Raw genomic sequence first — 18,464 nt, forward strand, 5'->3', positions numbered from 1 at the left:
TTTTTTTTTTTTTTGGTTCCTGGCCACTCTAATAAATAGAGTTCAATTACAATAGATAAAAATACACTTGTTTTCTTTCTTTTTAAGTGTTTCTATCAAAGATTATCACAACAATTAATATAAAAAATTGATTGGCAAAAGAAACAATTTTTCTATCCTCTTATGCTAAACAAAAAATTAATAAGTAGAATGACATAACATGCCATTTTATCATATCCTGACATCTCAATTCACAAGCTTTCTTTTTCTTTTTCTTTTTTCTTTTTTTTTCTTTTTTCTCATGGCCAACCAAAGGATGTTGATGAGTTCTTGACAATTTTGGGCCATTTAGACCCGTTAGTTCACATTCTTGTCTTTGTTGGATGGGCCGGTTTCAGCCACCAATGAATTATAGACCAGACCCAAAATGGCACTCACCCTTTAGGCCTTTTTACTCCACGCATTGGACAAGGCACTATCCGGGATGACAATTGGATAGATTTGGACGGTTTTTTAGTGAGTTATGAATTATCAGGTCATCGTGACATCTCAGTTCACAATGCTTAAGCTGTCTTTTCTCCTGGCGAACCAAAGGATGATCATGAGTTCTAGACAAATTTGGGCCATTTAGACCTTTAGTTCACATTTTTGTCATTGTTGATGGCCCATTTCAGCCACAACTGAATCCTAGACCCGACCCAAAACGATACTCAGCCTTTTTACAACATGTGTGTCTTGTATCAACAACAATTTGAGTAAATTTAATGATTAAGAGCATGTTTGGTATGCATTTTATTTTAATTTAAAATAAAATAAGTACTTTTGTTATAGAGTATTTTGAATAGTAATTAAAAACATGTTTGTCCATTTATTGCAAAAATTTTGGAAAAAAAAACAAGAAGGCATGTTTAGTAAAAAAGTGTTGCAAATTTGAAAAATATAATGATTAGTTTTAAAATATCATTTAAGAGTTTTCAAAAAAAAAAATTTACAGATCATCAATACAGTACCAAACGTTACAATGCAGGCAGAAACATATAAAAACATGTTAATATAAATTTTTCGAACACTCACCATCCACTTTAAAAAGTAAAAAAAGATGCTAGCAAGCCACAAAACCCTTAGGCTCAGTTTGGTGCAATGGAAAAGGGAGGAAGGAAAGGTAATGTAGGGTGATTAAAAAATTATGTTTAGCATAAATAATTAGAAGGAATGGAAAGGAAATGAATGGTTTTGGAAAGATATCACAAGGCTTAAATAATAACTTTCTTATCTTTCAAAAACTGGAAGAAAATAGGAGGATAGGTTTGATGTAATCTTTCTCATGCCAAATTTATCCTAAACACAAAATCAAATTCACACTTGATTCTAGGGCATGTAATCAGTTTGCCGAAGGGGCACAAATGCGCCAAATTTCACTGATGGTGGAAGACAATGGCGTCAAAATTCACTGCTAGCTAAGGAGAAATAAGAGAGAGAGAGAGAGAGAGAGAGAGAGAGAGAGGGAGGAAGTGGGTTCATGTTGTGGTCTCGCCCAAGAGGAGGAAGTATAAAGATCTTATCCGTTTGGATGTTGGAACTGTAAGAGCTTTAAATATAGTGCTAATGGTGGTTTGTCTAGGGTACTATTGATCTTATTGGTGGTTTTACAGTGGATATATAATTTTTTTTTGGTCACAAACCAATCAAGACGTCGTTGATTTATCAGTTGTAGTTGGTTGGAGTTTTAAGGTAGATTTTTTGATATATCAAACAGCAATTGCAGCAAATTCGCTGAATGGTTTTCTTTGGGGTTTGAATTTATGTGTACTTAAAAATATGAATGATGATTGTTTGTTAGCAGTTATAACACATGCATTTATTTGTATATCACACAAATCTATAAATTTGTCTTTTTAAAATATAAAAAAGTATAATAGTAAATATATAAAAATAATTTTTTTTAATTTATTTTCCTTATTAACCTTTCTTATCTTTTCTTAAAATTATTATTCTCTTTTCTTTCTTTTCCCTCCTAACTAATTTTATCTTTTTTTTCTTTTTCACTTAACCAAACATAGCCTTAGCAACCGGAGCATACAGCAAAAGCCCAATAATTTGTCGAAGGGTACCTAGTTTTTCCTACTAAAATTTTCGTGAGCACTTTTAAAAGTGACAAGTGATATATTGGAGGAAAACTAAAAAAGTAGCCTGTCTGGATGCCTCATCAGTCATCCCTCCTTAGTTATTGGTCTAGAAATGCCAATCAAGCAAATACCTCAAGGTTTTATCCTTCAATTCCATGGTAACAAAGAGAAATAGTTTTGCTCCGGGCCTAGCAGTGATGGTAAGGTGTTGGTTTGGGTACTCACTCGCCCAGGTTCGAGCCTTCATTACTCCCTGCTAAAACTTCGACTCATCCGGTATTGTGACTATGGGGCTGGGCTGCAGTATTTCCAGTTTGGTGCCTTAAGGTAAGGTCCAAGGAGTCTTGGCTTGGGGCGTTCTAGGTTATCCAAAAAAACAAAAACAAAAAAAATTTTTGCTTGTTTGTTTAAAAGTTACAAGAAGTTGAGACACATGCAAGATGTGAAACCTACCACATCCTGTCATCCACATAAACACGCTAAGCGTACACCATACCATCACAGGAAAAAACAAATACTAAATACTAAGCTTTAATTACAAGCCTCATTGGCCTCGGAGAAGCGTTGGGCTTGAACAGTTGCGGCGTCTTTAGAGACTAGAGCTTGGATGAGCAGAGTCTTGACTTCCCAAGCAGTGTATGGAAATCCCTTTCTGGCGTAGGAGTTGAGCAACGCCGCAGTAGACTGCTTCACCAGATTCGCAAAGGCATTGTCGCCGTCGTCGTTCCTTGATGCCGCTTCCAGCAGCGTCAGGTCGTACCTGTACCGTTCGTACGCTCGAGATCCGAACACTTTCGAAACCGTTGATGTCTGTGGAACCATCCTTGGCCATGCTTCTCTTCTGCTGCTCCAAAACCTGCCCCCAACCGCAACTCAATCCACTCAGCCCACGACTTTATGACTCAACAGTCAACACAAACAATCACTGTTTACCGCTTTCCGTCTTCCTATTTATTTATTTTTACTCATTCTTTTAAAATAGAAAAATAAATAAAATCAGATTGAAATTAAGACTGTTTGCTAAATCTCCAACGATTTTATGCACTAAATGTCAAAAACATTAATACTAAAACGTTTTATTCTATTTCTTTTTAAAAAATTTAAATTGAAATGATTTTGCTAAAAACTCGAATGATTTTATTGAAGCTCGGTGACTCAGACACTTTGGGTAAAAATCGAGAGGATTTGGTTCCGATTTGAATTCAAACAAACAATATCTCTCCCTTATCTTCACATGTCTGAAGAAACCATACATTGATATAAGATTTAAAGCAGCTTTAGAGAGATGAGAGAGAGAGAGAGAGAGAAATCTTACTGGGGTGTGCACAGTCCTCTGTTACTCGTGTAGAGAAAACCGGGTCTACGCATCTGACCTGCTGCTGCTCCTGCTCCGCCCAAGCAAACAAGGAAGAGAAGAAGAACGAGTCGACTCAGCAGTAGAGTAGAACTCTCCATGTTCTTGTAACTCGGCCTAATTCCTAACCTTTCATTGTCACTCTGCACTCTGTCTGTCTGGGATTTGGATCTGATGAGTGGTCTCTTCTTCTCAAACGTTTTGGGTGGGCTTTAACTTTTTAAGATAAACCGCCTCGTGACTCGGGAAACTTTTTAAAATGAAGACAGCAGTTGTTCTGCTTCACCATCTGAAATAATAATTTTAAATTGAATTTTATAACAGGAGTACTTCATTGGATGACTGAGGCTAATATGCAACAGTAAATGACATATTGGTACAACTTTACTTTAGTAAATTACGTTGAACTTTAGTGAGGTTTTAAACAGCTACCCCTGCCTCAAAAATAAATGACTGTTTTGGGACATAGTTTTTTAAACGAGAAAGTATTATTTTGACATTCTCCAACCTATTGTTATCTTTTTTACATTAGACCAAATTTTATAAAATAATAATTTTGGTCTTTCTCTTTATATTATAAAATGTAATATAACATGTTACTATAATATAAGAGTATTATTAATTTTTTATATTTAAATTCACTTTTCCACAAGTTTAGGGAAATGCTTTGAACAATTTCCTTGTGTGTAAATTTATCCAAAACTTCGGTATAATTTACCCATAAAAATCTTTTTTATTGAGTACTTAACAATCCTTTAAAATACTACTTCTATAAATTTTAAGTTTTAAAAGATAATTATGTCATTTTTATGTTTATCTAGAAAAAATAGTTTATTTTTAAAAAACTAATGCAAACAACTCTTAAATTCCCTAAATTATGCTTGAAAGCCAGGATTTGCTCAAAGGGCAGCTGCCCCTTCAAATTTCCAAGGTGGTCTCTTGAAACTTTTTCCTCCCTTACCATAAATTTTTTTTTTTTTTAATTCATTCCCCCTTTATTTATTTGTTTATTACTTTTCTTCTTCACATTTTTTGATTTCCACAATATATATATGTGTGTGCGTAATTTTTTATTCTCTCTTTCTCTAATTTTTTATTTCTTGCACTCATACATATATGATGTATGTGCACTCTTCTTTTCTCTATTTTTTTTTTTTATTTTCCTTCAGTTAATTGTGCACCCAAAATAAATTCCAAATGAAGTAGAAAACTTCTCAAAATTAATGTGAATTTTAAATTTTGTTCCGTTAGTATACACTATAGAACCTTGAGATAAGGGCAATATTGAAGGAAAAGAGTAGACTAATACATGTCTAAGAAGTTGGGACACTCGAATAGAAATTTAATTTAAAACCGACTAAGGGTTAATTTAATAATATACGATGAGAATTTTAGATAAAGCATTATATTATCTATTCAAAATTAAGAACACCTCTTACATAGTTACAAAGTAGCATTAACGAAGGCATATGAATGCCTGTGTCTTATTCTCTGCGTACGTAGCAGCAAAAACAAACAAACAACAAACTAGTAGGTAGCCACATTTACATTTTTAAACAGAAGCCCTCCTCTCGGACCTAGAACCACCGAACAAAGTAGTTTCATCCCTTTCAAACTTGAGCCTCCGTGCTTCTTCCCGAGAAATCTGGTAAGCATTGGCAATAACATCCACGGGCAAGGCACGCAACGCCGAAGTCCGTCCTGCCAGAGTATTTATCATGGCATTGTCATTGGTCTTGAATGCCACCCATTCAAATCCACGTTCTCCGGCCTGCTTCACCACTGCAAAGTTCTGCGGCACCACCACCACCTGCCCCTCACGGAGATTGTCGTCAAACACTGTCTGTCCCCGGTTGTTGACAATCTGGCACCGTGCTTCACCCCTTGTGACGTATACAATACTGTGCGCATTCATGTTCCAGTGTGGTGCGAAGATACCATTCTGCAACCGCAATTTAAAGGTTATTTTAGTAATTTCATATTACTTTATGTAAATTGTTTTTGTTCTGATACTAGCAACTCCACGGCGGCGCGTGTAAATGACGCGCCTCCTTAATTAAATGGCTCACCCTGTGGAGGACACCTCTTTCGGCACTGAGTCGAAGGTGGCGGAGAATAGGAAGATTGAGGCTGTTGACGGTGCTGAGGCGTCCAGCTTGTGGGTTGTAGATGTCAGCGCGTGAGGGATCGTTGATGTTCTCTCTCAGCCTGGCGGAGCAAACGGTCTCTTCCAAGCCGTTTCCGCGTTCTCTTTGCTCCTCCTCACGCTGATCTTGTGGTGGTCTTACAACCTGAAGCCCACGTTCCACTCTGATAATGCTGCCTCTCCGATCATCTTCGCACTGAAGCTTCCTCGCCGTCTCTTGGTCCACGCCAAATGCCTCTGCCAGAACCCGAAGGTCAAAACCTCGGAAAATGTTGCCGCTCTGCCGTTCATGGCCTCCTCGCCTGCGGGCTTGCCCTTGCCCTTGCCCTTGCCCTTGCTGCTCTTGTCCTTGTGGGTTTCCAGCAAGGAAGAAACTCTACAATATCAGACAATTATATTTACTTTATTCACTTCTTTTGCAATTAAAAACTATAGTAATTAATACTACTTATTAAAATAAATTGTGGTAACAAAAATATAAATTACGGATATATAGCTAGCAAGCATTGAATTAAGTTTGTTGTGGTGCATGTGTTTGTTACCCTGGGATCTTGGTCAAGTTGGTTGGCATTGTTGTTAGTGTCGAGCAGAGTAACAACAACAAGATCTCTCTCGCCGTCATTGTAGACCCAGTGAGCGACTCCAGCCGGGATAGCGAAAACGTCGCCCTCTCGGAATTGTCGGATCTTCTGATGCTGGTCTAGGGATCTCGTCGGGCTTTGTTCTCCATGTCCTCGTTCTTCCTGGGATTGTTGAGATGACTGGAACGTTTCGGCACAGCCAGGAATCAAGGTCCCCTGAATACCCCTACCTGTCAATATATATAAGTACATGTTTATATCAATCATCCATCACATATAATAATACAAAATCAGCTCAATAACACAACAACGTACATGAATATAGAATATTGTTTACTGACCTTGGATAATATATGAGAGTTTTGGTGCATTGGAGTAGGAAGGCAAGAGAAGGCCTCGGGGTTGGATGATGCGACGAAAAACGGCCACACCGGCGCACTGGAACTGCTCATTGTCTGAGTCCCAGTACTCGGTTAGACCGGCTTCGGATTGGAAACGGTCTGAGGGTTCTTGAGCATTGAGGCTCCGGATATCGCACTCATTTTGTTGTTGAAATTGGCCGGCTTCTTGTTGCCTAGGGCTACCTTGTTGCCTAGCAATGCAGCTATGGAAGGACAGAACAAAGCAGAGAGAAAGACAGAGCAAGATAGACCTATTAGCCATGGCAACACTTGGGAGGAAGGATTTAAGTATTGCTTAATTGTGTTTTGTGGCGAGTGGGAAGTGAATGTATATATAGGAAATGTGGGGGGCTTGAGACTTGACACATATAACCTGGTTGGTGATGAGTATCGAGACATCTTGCACTTTGCATGGCTATAGAACCATATTCTTTTACACCTAATAAGGCCAGTTTGGGCAGGTGGCTTCATCTGTTTGCATATGGGCTTTGTCCTCCATGTCCTCGTTCTTCACGAGAAAATACTGAGAGTAACTCCATGTACTAACTCGTGGTGAATGATAATTTCCTATTCATTAAATAAGGTAGTAATACATTGTTTCTACTGGAGACATCTCTAATAATTTTTGAGATGTGATGGACAGCTCAAAATAAAACAAAAATGACGACGTTTTAAGCTCTACTAACACTATCCACTTCAGATAAGATTCGGTTTCTCACCCATCTTTAAACGTGTCCGTTCCCTCTTCTCATAATCCTCTTCAATTTCAATTCCATCAAGTTAGTGATGCAATTAAAAAAAAATGTTATGAGCTGAAAATCACCACTTTTTTATAGGGTGTTTCACTAATGGAACTACACCATTGTTTTCCTGGAGATTATTTTGATTCCTCTTTGTCCGACTCTAGTTCGAATCCCAGTGTTTCAACCAATTGAGACCTTAAATTTTTGTCCTCGTGCAACAAGTAATATTTAACCATAAAGAAAATCAAGAATGATGCAGAGGATTTTTTTCAATTTCTTTCAACAATAATTGATTTTGCAATGTTTTCTTGCAAAGTCTGAAATTTTCTGTTGAAGGTCCATTATTTTGTTTCGACTTTCATCAAATTTCATGGAACTAAAGTTCTTGAATAAATTATAACCTTATTGGGTTTCATAATTTCTGCCCATGGTTTCAAATAAGTAAGTAATTGTTTTGTTTTCTCTTCAACAAGCAATATTTTCTAGGGAGTATTATTACTTTGTATTTTCTCCCCTTTGCTTACTCTCTAATATTTTTGTGATATTTAGCATTTTTCATAAATTCCTGAGAGTTTGATGCGTATTATACATAAATGTTATCATTAATCAAGAGTATTTACAAGATTGATGAAATGTGTCATGCATCCTATTGTTTCTCCTGATTGCACAGGCATGGCTATTTTTTGTACGTGATTCCTCTCTATGAGCAGACTGGTTTGTTTTTTTACAGGTTCAAACCACATGCTGTATCACCATATTTTAGTTAATAAGCACAATAAACATATGTTAAGCACAGGCATCGTTACTACTCTTCTTTGTTTTCATAAAATACGTTAATTTTCCTTTCTTTATCTATTCAATTTTTCATAACTTCTTTCCTTATCTTTTCAGTTTTTCATAATCGTATATCTTCTTTTTTCTTTTCAAAGTATTTTTCATGGTGCTCAAATAGAATAATTTGATTGGTACAAAATCTAGAACAAAAATTACAATATTTTTGAATGCTTTGCATTTTTTCTTTAAATTTCTCTCTTTTTTTTTGTTTCTGGAATCACATAGATTATTAGTTTTGATCATTATATCAATGAACAAATGCCTATCTAATTATATATAGAAGATGCAATCTTCCGTATATACGTTAGAGATCGAAATGCAATTTGATATATATAAAACACATATATAATTTGATATACAAAACTTTAATAGTCAACAAAGATATTATATTAAGATGAAACTTTAAAAATTGATTACAATTTTTCAAATAGTTAATTATCTTATATTTTGAAATGTGTCCCATTATATTTGACACATAGGTAACAACATAGACTCAGTAACGTAATAAATTTTTATTTATCTGACTAAATAGCAATACTCTTATATACATTACATTATTTTTCTGCCAAGAAAGGATCCGTATCCATTATATTTGTCGGTATACACATTATTAATGGTAAGAAGTAAAAATTATCCAATAAAAATGTGGTATCCTAGTTTAATTGGGTTTGGCTCCAGTCCAAAGTTGCCTATGCATCCAATGAATTAGATTTGAAAAAATAAATAAATAAAAGAAAATTAAAAATCATTAATTAAAATGTGAGAGATTTCAGTAATAGGCCTATTAGTGACAAAATAAGATAATAAATGGACATGAGTGTATGATGACGGATAACGAGACTTGGGGGAAAAGAGTAGTTTGCATAAACGAAAACAGAAATGGAGAAAAACCAAAACTAATATGAAAAGAAGTAAATAAAAATATGATAAATTACTCACCTCTACTCTGATCTGACCCATTAAAGCAAAGTAAGACGACTTAAAATGACTCAATTATAATACTAATAAATGACCATTTAAACTAATTAAATTAGGAGAAAAAAAAAAAAAAAAAAAAAAAAAAAAAAAACCTTACATTATATGTAAGTGACTTAATCTTAATAATTTTTATAAGCTCACCCGTTCAGTCTCCTCTCCATTATTTCCTTCTCATTTCCTCCAAATTAATATCAGGTAAACAAACACAAACCCACGCCAAGAAAACCGTATGTATATTGAATTAAAGGGGAATACATTTTTTTTTTTTTTTTAAGGTAAAGTTATGTATTGATATGGTATAAAATTTGGTAATTAACATTGGGAGAAAGTTTCATTGATTCTTGACACTGAAGTTGAATAGTGTGGCTTCTGTAGAAATTTGGGTGCTTTGGATGAAAGTTGGAGTATAGGCCTGTCAGCAAGTGGTTCATTCTGTAGCCAATTGTCTCGCAGAGGTATGTTCTCTCCCTATTCCCTACCATCTTTTTAATCAGTTCGTATAAGCCGGATAAGCTTTCTCCAGTTCCATGAGCTCATCTGTAGAATATTGATTTTCCAAAAAATTAAGTTTCGTATGAGCTGCACTCTTACCCATAGATTACTCATTCTGTTTGATAAAATGCTCCATAGACGCTTACCTTTTTCATAATCTCAAGGTTTGGAAACCCAAGCCCTCCATATGGTTTAGTCCTGCATATCAAGCCTCCATGCTACCTTTGCACCTGTATGTTTACAACAAGTTTCACAGCATAAGAAGTTTCTCAGTAGCTTGTTGGGCAGAATGAACAAATTGCACCAATAGCTCATCATACTACAGAGGATTGATTTGATGAGTTTGACTCTCTCTGCGTAAGGAATACCTTTTGATGCCCCATCATCATTCTTTGGGTAATTTTGTTCACTGGACCTAAACCTACAAGACCAAAAAACAAGCAAGGCAAGGCCCAAACAGAAACAAGAAAAACAAAGCCATATTCAGCCCAAACCACGACAAACTGAAACAACTCTCAGAATTTGAAAACAGAGGACTGTTACTCTTGAGTGTAAACCCTGATCAGAAAGAAATGATTACTTGGAGCATCGATCATTTGAGAGGATGAGGGATGACCTCTTTGAGGAATGAATGAAGATTATTGCATTATTCGATTTTTACATAATCCATTACTTCTTGTAATTGGATGCTCTGAGTAATCATTTTTACCAAACTCAACTAGGAATCGACTCTCAGATCAAAACAAAACAACTAAGAGTACACGACCTCTAATCCGGGGGTGATTGAAAAATATTTACACAGTCGTGAGAATTGACCTCTTTGAGGAATCAATGACGGGGTAAGTCCCACTACTGCATTATTCGATTCGGAGATAAAATATTACTTGTAATTTGGTGGTGTATGCACAGAGAGAGAGAAAGAGAGAGGCGAAACATAAAACAGGAGACCTGGAACATGATGAACCAAACACATCATGAATGCTTTCTCTTATTATGTGCCACTAGCAGCAAAAACGAACAAACAAACTAGTAGGTAGCTATATTCCGCATTACTACGTGCTACATTTTTAAACAGAAGCCCTCCTCTCGGACCTAGAACCACCAAACAAAGTAGTTTCATCCCTTTCAAACTTGAGCCTCCGTGCTTCTTCTCGTGAAATCTGGTATGCACTGGCAATCACATCCACCGGCAAGGCACGTAACACCGAAGTCCGTCCTGCCAGAGTATTTATCATGGCATTGTCGTTGGTCTTGAATGCCACCCATTCAAATCCACCTTCTCCGGCCTGCTTCACCACTGCAAAGTTCTGCGGCACCACCACTAGCCGCCCCTCACGGAGGTTGTCGTCAAACACGGTCTGTCCTCGGTTGTTGACGATCTGGCACCTTGCCTCACCTCTTGTCACGTACACAATACTGTGCGCATTCATGGTCCAGTGTGGTGCGAAGATACCATTCTGTAACCATAATTTCAAAGTCATTTTAGTAATTTCATATTAATGATGTAAATTGTTTTTGATTTGATACTAGCAACTCCACGGCGGCGCGCGTAACCTCAATTTAATCGACTCACCCTGTGGAGGACACCCCTTTCTGCACTGAGTCGAAGGTGGCGGAGGATAGGAAGATTGAGGCTGTTGACGGTGGTGAGACGTCCAGCCCGTGGGTTGTAGATGTCAGCGCGTGAGGGATCATTGATGTTCTCTCTCAGCCTGGCGGAGCAAATGGTTTCTTCCAAGCCGTTTCCACGTTCTCTTTGCTCCTCCTCACGCTGATCTTGTGGTGGTCTTACCACTTGAAGGCCACGTTCCACTCTGATAATACTTCCTCTCTGATCATTTTCACTCTGAAGCTTCTTCGCAGTCTCGTGGTCCACTCCAAATGCCTCCGCCAGAACCCGAAGGTCAAAGCCTCTGAAAATGTTGCCGCTCTGCCGTTCATGGCCTCCTCGCCTACTGGCCTGCCATTGCCCTTGCTGCTCTTCGCCTTGTGGGTTTCCAGCAAGGAAGAAATTCTACAATATCACACAATTATTATTCACTTGTTTTGCAATTAATAATTCAAATAACTCCAATGAACATAAATTGCAGTAATAAAAATATAAATTATGGATATATAGCTAGCTTAAAGTTTGTGATGGTGGGTTTGTTACCCTGGGATCTTGGTCAAGTTGGTTGGCATTGTTGATAGTGTCAAGAAGAGTAACAACAACAAGATCTCTCTCGCCGTCATTGTAGACCCAGTGAGCGACTCCAGCCGGGATAGCGAAAACGTCGCCCTCTCGGAAGTGTCGGATCTTCTGATGCTGGTCTAGGGATCTCGTCGGGCTTTGTTCTCCATGTCCTCGTTCTTCCTGGGATTGTTGAGATGACTGGAAGGTTTCGGCACAGCCAGGAATCAAGGTCCCCTGAATACCCCTACCTGTCAATATATATAAGTGCATGTTTATATCAATCATCTATCACATATAATTATACAAAATCAGCTCATTAACACAACAACGTATATGAATATATAATATTGTTTACTGACCTTGGATAATATATGAGAGTTTTGGTGCATTGGAGTAGGAAGGCAAGAGAAGGCCTTGGGGTTGGATGATGCGACGAAAAACAGCCACACCGGCGCACTGGAACTGCTCATTGTCTGAGTCCCAGAACTCGGTTAGACCGGCTTCGGATTGGAAACGGTCTGAGGGTTCTTGAGCATTGAGGCTCCGGATATCGCACTCATTTTGTTGTCGATATTGGTCGGCTTCTTGTTGCCTAAAGCTATCTTGTTGCCTGGCAATGCAGCTATGGAAGGACAGAACAAAGCAGAGAGAAAGAGCGAGCAAGATAGGCCTATTAGCCATGGCAACACGTAGAAGGAAGATTTAAGTATTGCTCAATTGTGTTTTGATGTGAAGTGGTGTGTGGGAAGTGAAGGTATATATAGGATCATCATCTTGTTGGTGATGAGTATTGAGTATTGAGCCATCTAGCACTTTGCATGGCTATGGAACCATATTATTTTACACCTAATGGGGCCAGTTTAGGGCAGGTGGCTTCATCTTTCAGTAAAGAAGACAAACATATATGCAGCTTTGTTTGTTTGCATCTGATCAGATTGTTGTTTCAGGAGAAATCATTATCTGGATCATCGATAATGCCAGCAACTCGTGAAACATAATCTCCTATTCGTTAATTTATAAGACAAATAGTGAGTGTTTAAATTAAATGAGTACTACAATGTTACTTGTTCCTCCTAATTGTACACACATGGCTTTTTGGTGATTCATAGAGTAGTTTTTTATACAGGTTCAAACCGCTGTGTCACCATAAATGAAAATTATTTAACTAACAAAAGCGAAATATATGTTTATGTATGTACAGTATAATTTACGGTAAGTATGTTTATACGTTATATGCATTATTAAAAGTAATAAATGAGTGGAAATTAAGTTAATTAACCAATAAAAGTAAGGTAAAGCACCTATTGAAATCCTAGTTTAATTGGGTTTGGTTCCACAGTATTCAAAGTTGTTCCATACGTGTGTTTATTTCATCAACACTCACCAAAGGAAAAATAATGAGAGCTTAAACCGTGTTTAATTTGACAATAAAAACGAAAGAAGTGAAAAATGAGAGAAAAAAATAAGAGTTGGAAGAAAAAACGTAAGAAAGCATATGAGAGTTGGTTGGTTGATCAACTGCTGGAAAGCCTTTCCCTCTTAAGACAATTATTTACGGAGAAAAACCCCAAAAAATAGATGTAAATGAGGGAATGGCTGTCATTCTATCAATAATCCCTTCTAGAGGACTAACTACTTCTGTAACAAGTATGAAATTTAATAATGTTAAATAACTCAATTGCTCTTTTCTTCTAGCACAGTGAGCGACCAGCTCGAGAATGCAAAATAGATCAAAAGATTTATTATTATTATTTTTTCGGGGGGATAGAGGGAGACCAAAAAAATAAAAACAAAAACATAAAGATCGTCAAAGAAACATAAATAACCACCTCATTCAAAGAGAAGCAAACTATAATATCCTGGATGTAATGGGCTAATGGTTAATGAAGTATGCCCAGGGCAACAAAAACTACACAGAACAATACGTAGATATAAATTACATACAACCACTACTTACCCCCCACTCATTCAGTCAATACTTCTCTTGTCAATGACTGATTCAACTCTCTGTTCATTTGGAGAATTTTCCTTTTTGGTTTCACTGCTGGATTCTGTGCTCTCCTCCTCTTGGGAATTTCCCCTCTTCATTTCACTCCGGGTTGCAACTGGCAAAAGTGAATTGCCTTCAGTGGTATCAGGGTTTTCAGGCGGTGCACTTTTGGGCACTAATGCAGCTTCCATTTCCTCGTATCTGAAAATGACTTGTTGAAGCTCATCGTGAAGATTCAGAGCCTCAAAGAGCATAACCTCATCATCAATAGTGCTTTCAGCAATTCTCTGAACAGAAGGCAGCGACTGCTTACACTTCTCCAGCATGCTCACCATCAAATCATCCTGCAACCACACAAGAAGTTGTCTGTTACAGTTGCTTCTCCGTTCATAACTTGCTTAATTGGCAGAAAGTCCCAGACCAAGGAGGCCCCCGAGTAAGTCCAAAACCTTACCAGTGCCAGCTTGATTATGCATATTCTATTACTTTGATATAGAAAATCTTAAAATTCCAGTCATGGTCTCAACACATTTTATCCTATTCAATATGGTACTACTAAATACTTGAAATATAGATGAGATTGGTTTATTCAAACCCATGTAGAAAATTTCATAACAATACATAATAACCTAATGCTGTGAAAAAGAGGAACAAATCAATGATATGCACACACAATTAGAGGTTTGACCTAAAAATAAAAAAATAAATAAAAAAAGAAAGAAAGAAAGAAAAGAAATAATTTATTGTTGATGAAAGAAGTGCGCGTACCTTGATGTGTTTTGGTTCTGAATTCAACATGCTGGAGAACAAGTCAAGGCTGTTTCGAGTGATCAGAAGAAATTCTCTCTTTTCTTCAACAGATTGGTCACCATAGTTGTGTAAAGAACTATTATTATCTGGACTGTCCAGGCCCAAGTCAGGGACAGGGTAACTTCTAGGCGGTGACATAGGCTGTTGACGAATATATGACTCCAAGGAATATTGCATGGGAGGCGAATTCCCACCTTGCGGTGGTGGAGGTGTCCCTCTAGTCTGCACACTCTGCAAATTTAAACAAATGGAGCATCAGTACCTCAAAACCATCTTTTGGTGCCTGTAACAATGCTATACGTGGCAAACTGGAAGCAACAACCGACAAAAGGGTGAAAACTAGAATTAACTGAGATATAAACAAGGAGATTGAAAAGGGAATAGAAACACAATATTTTTATTGTGTGCGTCATTGAATCATTTCTACGAAGAAGTTTCTTCTCTAACGGGAAATAATGCAAATATATACAAAACCATACATTCAGAAAAATTGAAGTCGTACAAACCATTCTTATCCAAAAAACAAAAAATGTATTACAAACCATTTTGAGACAAATTACTACAGACAACCGCATTGTACATCATACACAATATTAGAACCTCAGCTCTAAGCCATGTTACTATATTAAATTTCTACGGCGAAGGAGTGCTGAAAATGTCCCTCACCAGTACCTAGTATATGCAAGATCAAAGTTGAAATCTACATGACACAAGAAAGATGCCACACACTTCTAGGTAATAGTTTCAGAGATGTTGTCACTGTTTAGATTAAACCTTGAAACATTAAACAGGATTAAAAAATAAAAAATAAAAACAAAAGAACAATTAAAAATTTTAAGCATAGCAAACGACTAAGGCTGTCCCAAGCCGAGTCATGTCCTCTTAATTTGTTGGAATCTCCCCCTAATCTGTTGAGATCTACTAATGTTAAGAAGATAGTAGCCATGCCTGTGGAATATTAATAAAAGGTCAAAAGTCATGTGCATTGAATTATATACTCCGCCTTGGATATTCCACTCTGTAAGGTACCCTGCAATTAAATTTCACAAATACATGGTCAAACAATACCGAGGCAACCAACTTTTGGTTCGACCATTTTGTTTTACATGTTTCAATTATATGTCCATTCCCCATTCCCAGAAAGCAGTATCTAAAAGGTGGACATGGACCTTCAGGTGTCAACAATAGTTTAAGGAACTACACATGAATTTTCTATCAAGGAGTTGAAGCAGCCACTTTTGGTTCTAACATCTATCTTGCATGTTATAATTTTATCCTCATTCCCCAAATTCAAACCACCAAGTATCAATATACTAACACAAACCCAAAAATATGCCTAACTTCACCCTTAGCTCCTCGTTCTACAGCAATAATGAATAGACAAGTATCGCTTCGAAAACCTAATCATTACCCTCAAATCAAACCCCTTTGAGGATTGTACTTGGATTTTCCTTATTTCGCTCTGTAGGATTCCCTACCGTTAAATTTCACAAATACATGGTTGAACAATACCGAGGCAACCAACTTTTGGTTCTACCATTTTACTTTGGAAAATGATTTTAAAGGCCGATGAGTTAGGCAGAATTTCTAAACCGAATGTTTTTAATTGGTCAATGCATGCCAAATATAAGAAAGTGGGACCTACCACTTCCTTATTTCTTACCTTAATGACCAATCAAGTGTATTCGGACAAAGAATTCTGCCAAACTATTCAGCCCAAATATCATTACTCTTTTACTTTACATTTTTCAATTATATGTCCATCCCCAAATTCCCAGAAAGCAGTATCTTAAAGGTGGGGGGTGGGCACTGACCTTCAGGCATCAACAATTAGTTTTTGGAGCCACAAAGACACACATTAATTTTCTATGATGAGCTGAAGCAGGCACTTTTGGTTCTGCTAACAGTTTTACTCTACATGTTTCAATTCTACCTTGCATGTCCCCAATTCAAACCACCAAGTATCAAGATATTAACACAAACCCAAAATACGTCCAATTTCACCCTTACCCCCTCTTTGTACAGCAATACTCATGTATGACTTCAAAAACCCAATCATTACCCTCCAATCAAACCCCTTGTTGGTTCTAAGGTATCCTCTAGTAACAATCATGCTCATCTATGGCTAGCATTCACACAAATTAATCAATCAATCAGGAGCCCGTGTAGCTCATCTACGATTCACCTTATTGAACAAACTATATAAAATGCATAAATGATAGAAACAAATGGAATTATAAAATAAACCACAAAAGCTATATGCATAGAGAGAGATTCACCATATAAGTTTGATGAAAGACAGGCAAATACTTGAGATCCTCGGACTGGCCCCAAGCCCTAATCAACTGCAAAGCCTTGTCTCTGTTCTCGTGATCGGACCGCGGATCATCGATCATCCTAACCATCTCCTCCAACACCTTCTCGGAGGCCACCTCCGAGAACACCTTCTCGCAGTTGGACGTGCACGCCTCCAACAGATCAAAACTCAGCCTCTGGCTCACCACACTTCTTCCCGATATCTTCTTCTTGATTGCCTTCACGATCTCCGAACCGCTCAACTCTTCGCTGTTGATCATCGCGCAAATCCGCAAGTTCATGCCCCAGTTGGGCTCTTCCATATTCTCCGACGTCGCTTCGTCCACGAATTTGGACTCCGCCGTTGGGGCTTGTAAGATTTCCTTCATCTTCGTGCTGACGATTCGGCTCATCTGAGCTCCACCGGTCTTCAATCGCTCGCCCAAAGAAGATGAAGCTAGTTTTAATTTGTCCATCTCTGTACTGTAAAGGAAACCCTAATTCGATGAAGAAAACACTAGGTTGACACTATTAAACCCTAATTTTAAGTTCTTGAAGGTGGATGTTGAATTTATTGTTGGGTTGTCAAAATAGAAGATAATTGTGGGCTCTGATTTGGTCCCTGTCCTGTGTGATCGGTGACGCTGAGGCAACAAGAGCTGCGCGATTACTGTGAACTGGGGTGGGTCCCACTAAAGATTTTTCCATGACAACACAAGCTAACACCACAAAAGATACTCGTAGGAAGATTTGGGTTTGTGTTCACGTCGTGATTGCTTTGACAGATATTGATCCGCTAAACGTATTGTATTTGAATTTGACCATATAAATATAATTATGACATAATTAACTTAATACGTGTAAGATAAACGCATCATGTTCGTGTCAAAAATGACTTAAATATGTCTTTTTGTGTTGTGTCAAGTCTTGACTCATTTATTAAGCAGGTTACGCATAGCGTGTCGTATTCATGTCAAGGATCTTATACACAATTAATAATTGTGTCACGAACACGAACACGAACACGACACGACACGCTAACACGAATTGTCACCCTTAGGCTTGTGATAAAAATCTCCTTATTACATTTTATTTCTTTTGAGATTTTGTAGAATAAATTATGCGTTGAAGAAGTGGATGGGCTTATATGAGTTGTGTCTTAATCTCGTCTAATAATTTAAGATTTTTAGTTAGATTGCAAAGCATCCAGTATATTATAATTGGTATTAGAATCAAACTCAGTATTTGCTGGTCGAGATAGTACGAATGTGTCCCGGGTAGGTAAAATGACTCGATCCCAACGAAAGCATTGCAAATTCGGGTAAGGGAGGATGTTACAAGGAGAACTTGCACATCAAATTCGAATGGAAAAATGAATAAATACATATGGATGGATTAGACGTTAGTATCACTTAATAGCTTAAGTTAGCCTATTGTAATGATTGTTTGTGATGATATGAAGAGATCGTTCCACACGTGTCAAGAATGCTGAGATCAGTATCCAAAAGGGAAATCGAGCTACACAAGGGATTCTCCTCTAAGAAATTAAGAGAGAGAAGGTA

General features: G+C 37.4%; 4 protein-coding genes across 4 annotated transcripts; all 4 read right to left on the reverse strand.

Annotated features, from left to right (window-relative positions):
* Positions 1-2,483: 2,483 nt before the first annotated feature.
* LOC132268354 (uncharacterized) lies at positions 2,484-3,735 on the reverse strand. Its single transcript, XM_059769211.1, has 2 exons — positions 3,421-3,735; positions 2,484-2,961 (listed from the first exon to the last, which is right to left on the reverse strand). Exons 1-2 carry the CDS (start codon positions 3,558-3,560, stop codon positions 2,637-2,639), a joined length of 465 nt encoding a protein of 154 aa, XP_059625194.1. The 5' UTR covers positions 3,561-3,735; the 3' UTR covers positions 2,484-2,636.
* Positions 3,736-4,848: 1,113 nt separating this feature from the next.
* Positions 4,849-6,870, reverse strand: LOC132269042 (11S globulin-like). The gene is made up of 4 exons (XM_059770037.1): positions 6,528-6,870; positions 6,148-6,416; positions 5,529-5,981; positions 4,849-5,401 (listed from the first exon to the last, which is right to left on the reverse strand). The coding sequence occupies exons 1-4, from the start codon at positions 6,847-6,849 to the stop codon at positions 5,012-5,014; spliced, it is 1,434 nt and encodes a 477-aa protein (XP_059626020.1). The 5' UTR covers positions 6,850-6,870; the 3' UTR covers positions 4,849-5,011.
* Positions 6,871-10,590: 3,720 nt separating this feature from the next.
* LOC132269043 (11S globulin-like) lies at positions 10,591-13,497 on the reverse strand. Its single transcript, XM_059770038.1, has 4 exons — positions 12,167-13,497; positions 11,787-12,055; positions 11,208-11,648; positions 10,591-11,091 (listed from the first exon to the last, which is right to left on the reverse strand). The coding sequence occupies exons 1-4, from the start codon at positions 12,486-12,488 to the stop codon at positions 10,702-10,704; spliced, it is 1,422 nt and encodes a 473-aa protein (XP_059626021.1). The 5' UTR covers positions 12,489-13,497; the 3' UTR covers positions 10,591-10,701.
* Positions 13,498-13,614: 117 nt separating this feature from the next.
* LOC132269044 (TOM1-like protein 2) lies at positions 13,615-17,604 on the reverse strand. Its single transcript, XM_059770039.1, has 3 exons — positions 16,887-17,604; positions 14,566-14,838; positions 13,615-14,141 (listed from the first exon to the last, which is right to left on the reverse strand). The coding sequence occupies exons 1-3, from the start codon at positions 17,376-17,378 to the stop codon at positions 13,776-13,778; spliced, it is 1,131 nt and encodes a 376-aa protein (XP_059626022.1). The 5' UTR covers positions 17,379-17,604; the 3' UTR covers positions 13,615-13,775.
* Between the last annotated feature and the right edge of the window lie 860 nt (positions 17,605-18,464).

Source organism: Cornus florida, unplaced genomic scaffold (assembly GCF_030987335.1).
Source record: "Cornus florida cultivar Cherokee Brave unplaced genomic scaffold, ASM3098733v1 CherokeeBrave_3.0.0_Hap2_Chr08, whole genome shotgun sequence".
In the NCBI taxonomy this organism is placed as follows: domain Eukaryota; kingdom Viridiplantae; phylum Streptophyta; class Magnoliopsida; order Cornales; family Cornaceae; genus Cornus; species Cornus florida.

Bases quoted from the DNA above. Each gene is read 5' to 3' on its own strand.
- LOC132268354 (XM_059769211.1), bottom strand. From the start codon at position 3,560: ATGGAGAGTTCTACTCTACTGCTGAGTCGACTCGTTCTTCTTCTCTTC. The intron at 2,962-3,420 runs GTAAGATTTCTC...GGTTGGGGGCAG, and splicing joins AGAGGACTGTGCACACCCCA to GTTTTGGAGCAGCAGAAGAG.
- LOC132269042 (XM_059770037.1), bottom strand. From the start codon at position 6,849: ATGGCTAATAGGTCTATCTTGCTCTGTCTTTCTCTCTGCTTTGTTCTG. The intron at 5,982-6,147 runs GTAACAAACACA...CTGATATTGTAG, and splicing joins AACTTGACCAAGATCCCAGG to AGTTTCTTCCTTGCTGGAAA. The intron at 5,402-5,528 runs GTGAGCCATTTA...TTGCGGTTGCAG, and splicing joins AAAGAGGTGTCCTCCACAGG to AATGGTATCTTCGCACCACA.
- LOC132269043 (XM_059770038.1), bottom strand. From the start codon at position 12,488: ATGGCTAATAGGCCTATCTTGCTCGCTCTTTCTCTCTGCTTTGTTCTG. The intron at 12,056-12,166 runs GTCAGTAAACAA...ATATATTGACAG, and splicing joins ACTCTCATATATTATCCAAG to GTAGGGGTATTCAGGGGACC. The intron at 11,649-11,786 runs GTAACAAACCCA...GTGATATTGTAG, and splicing joins AACTTGACCAAGATCCCAGG to AATTTCTTCCTTGCTGGAAA.
- LOC132269044 (XM_059770039.1), bottom strand. From the start codon at position 17,378: ATGGACAAATTAAAACTAGCTTCATCTTCTTTGGGCGAGCGATTGAAG. The intron at 14,839-16,886 runs GTGAATCTCTCT...TTAAATTTGCAG, and splicing joins TCTTTCATCAAACTTATATG to AGTGTGCAGACTAGAGGGAC. The intron at 14,142-14,565 runs GTACGCGCACTT...GTGTGGTTGCAG, and splicing joins CAGAACCAAAACACATCAAG to GATGATTTGATGGTGAGCAT.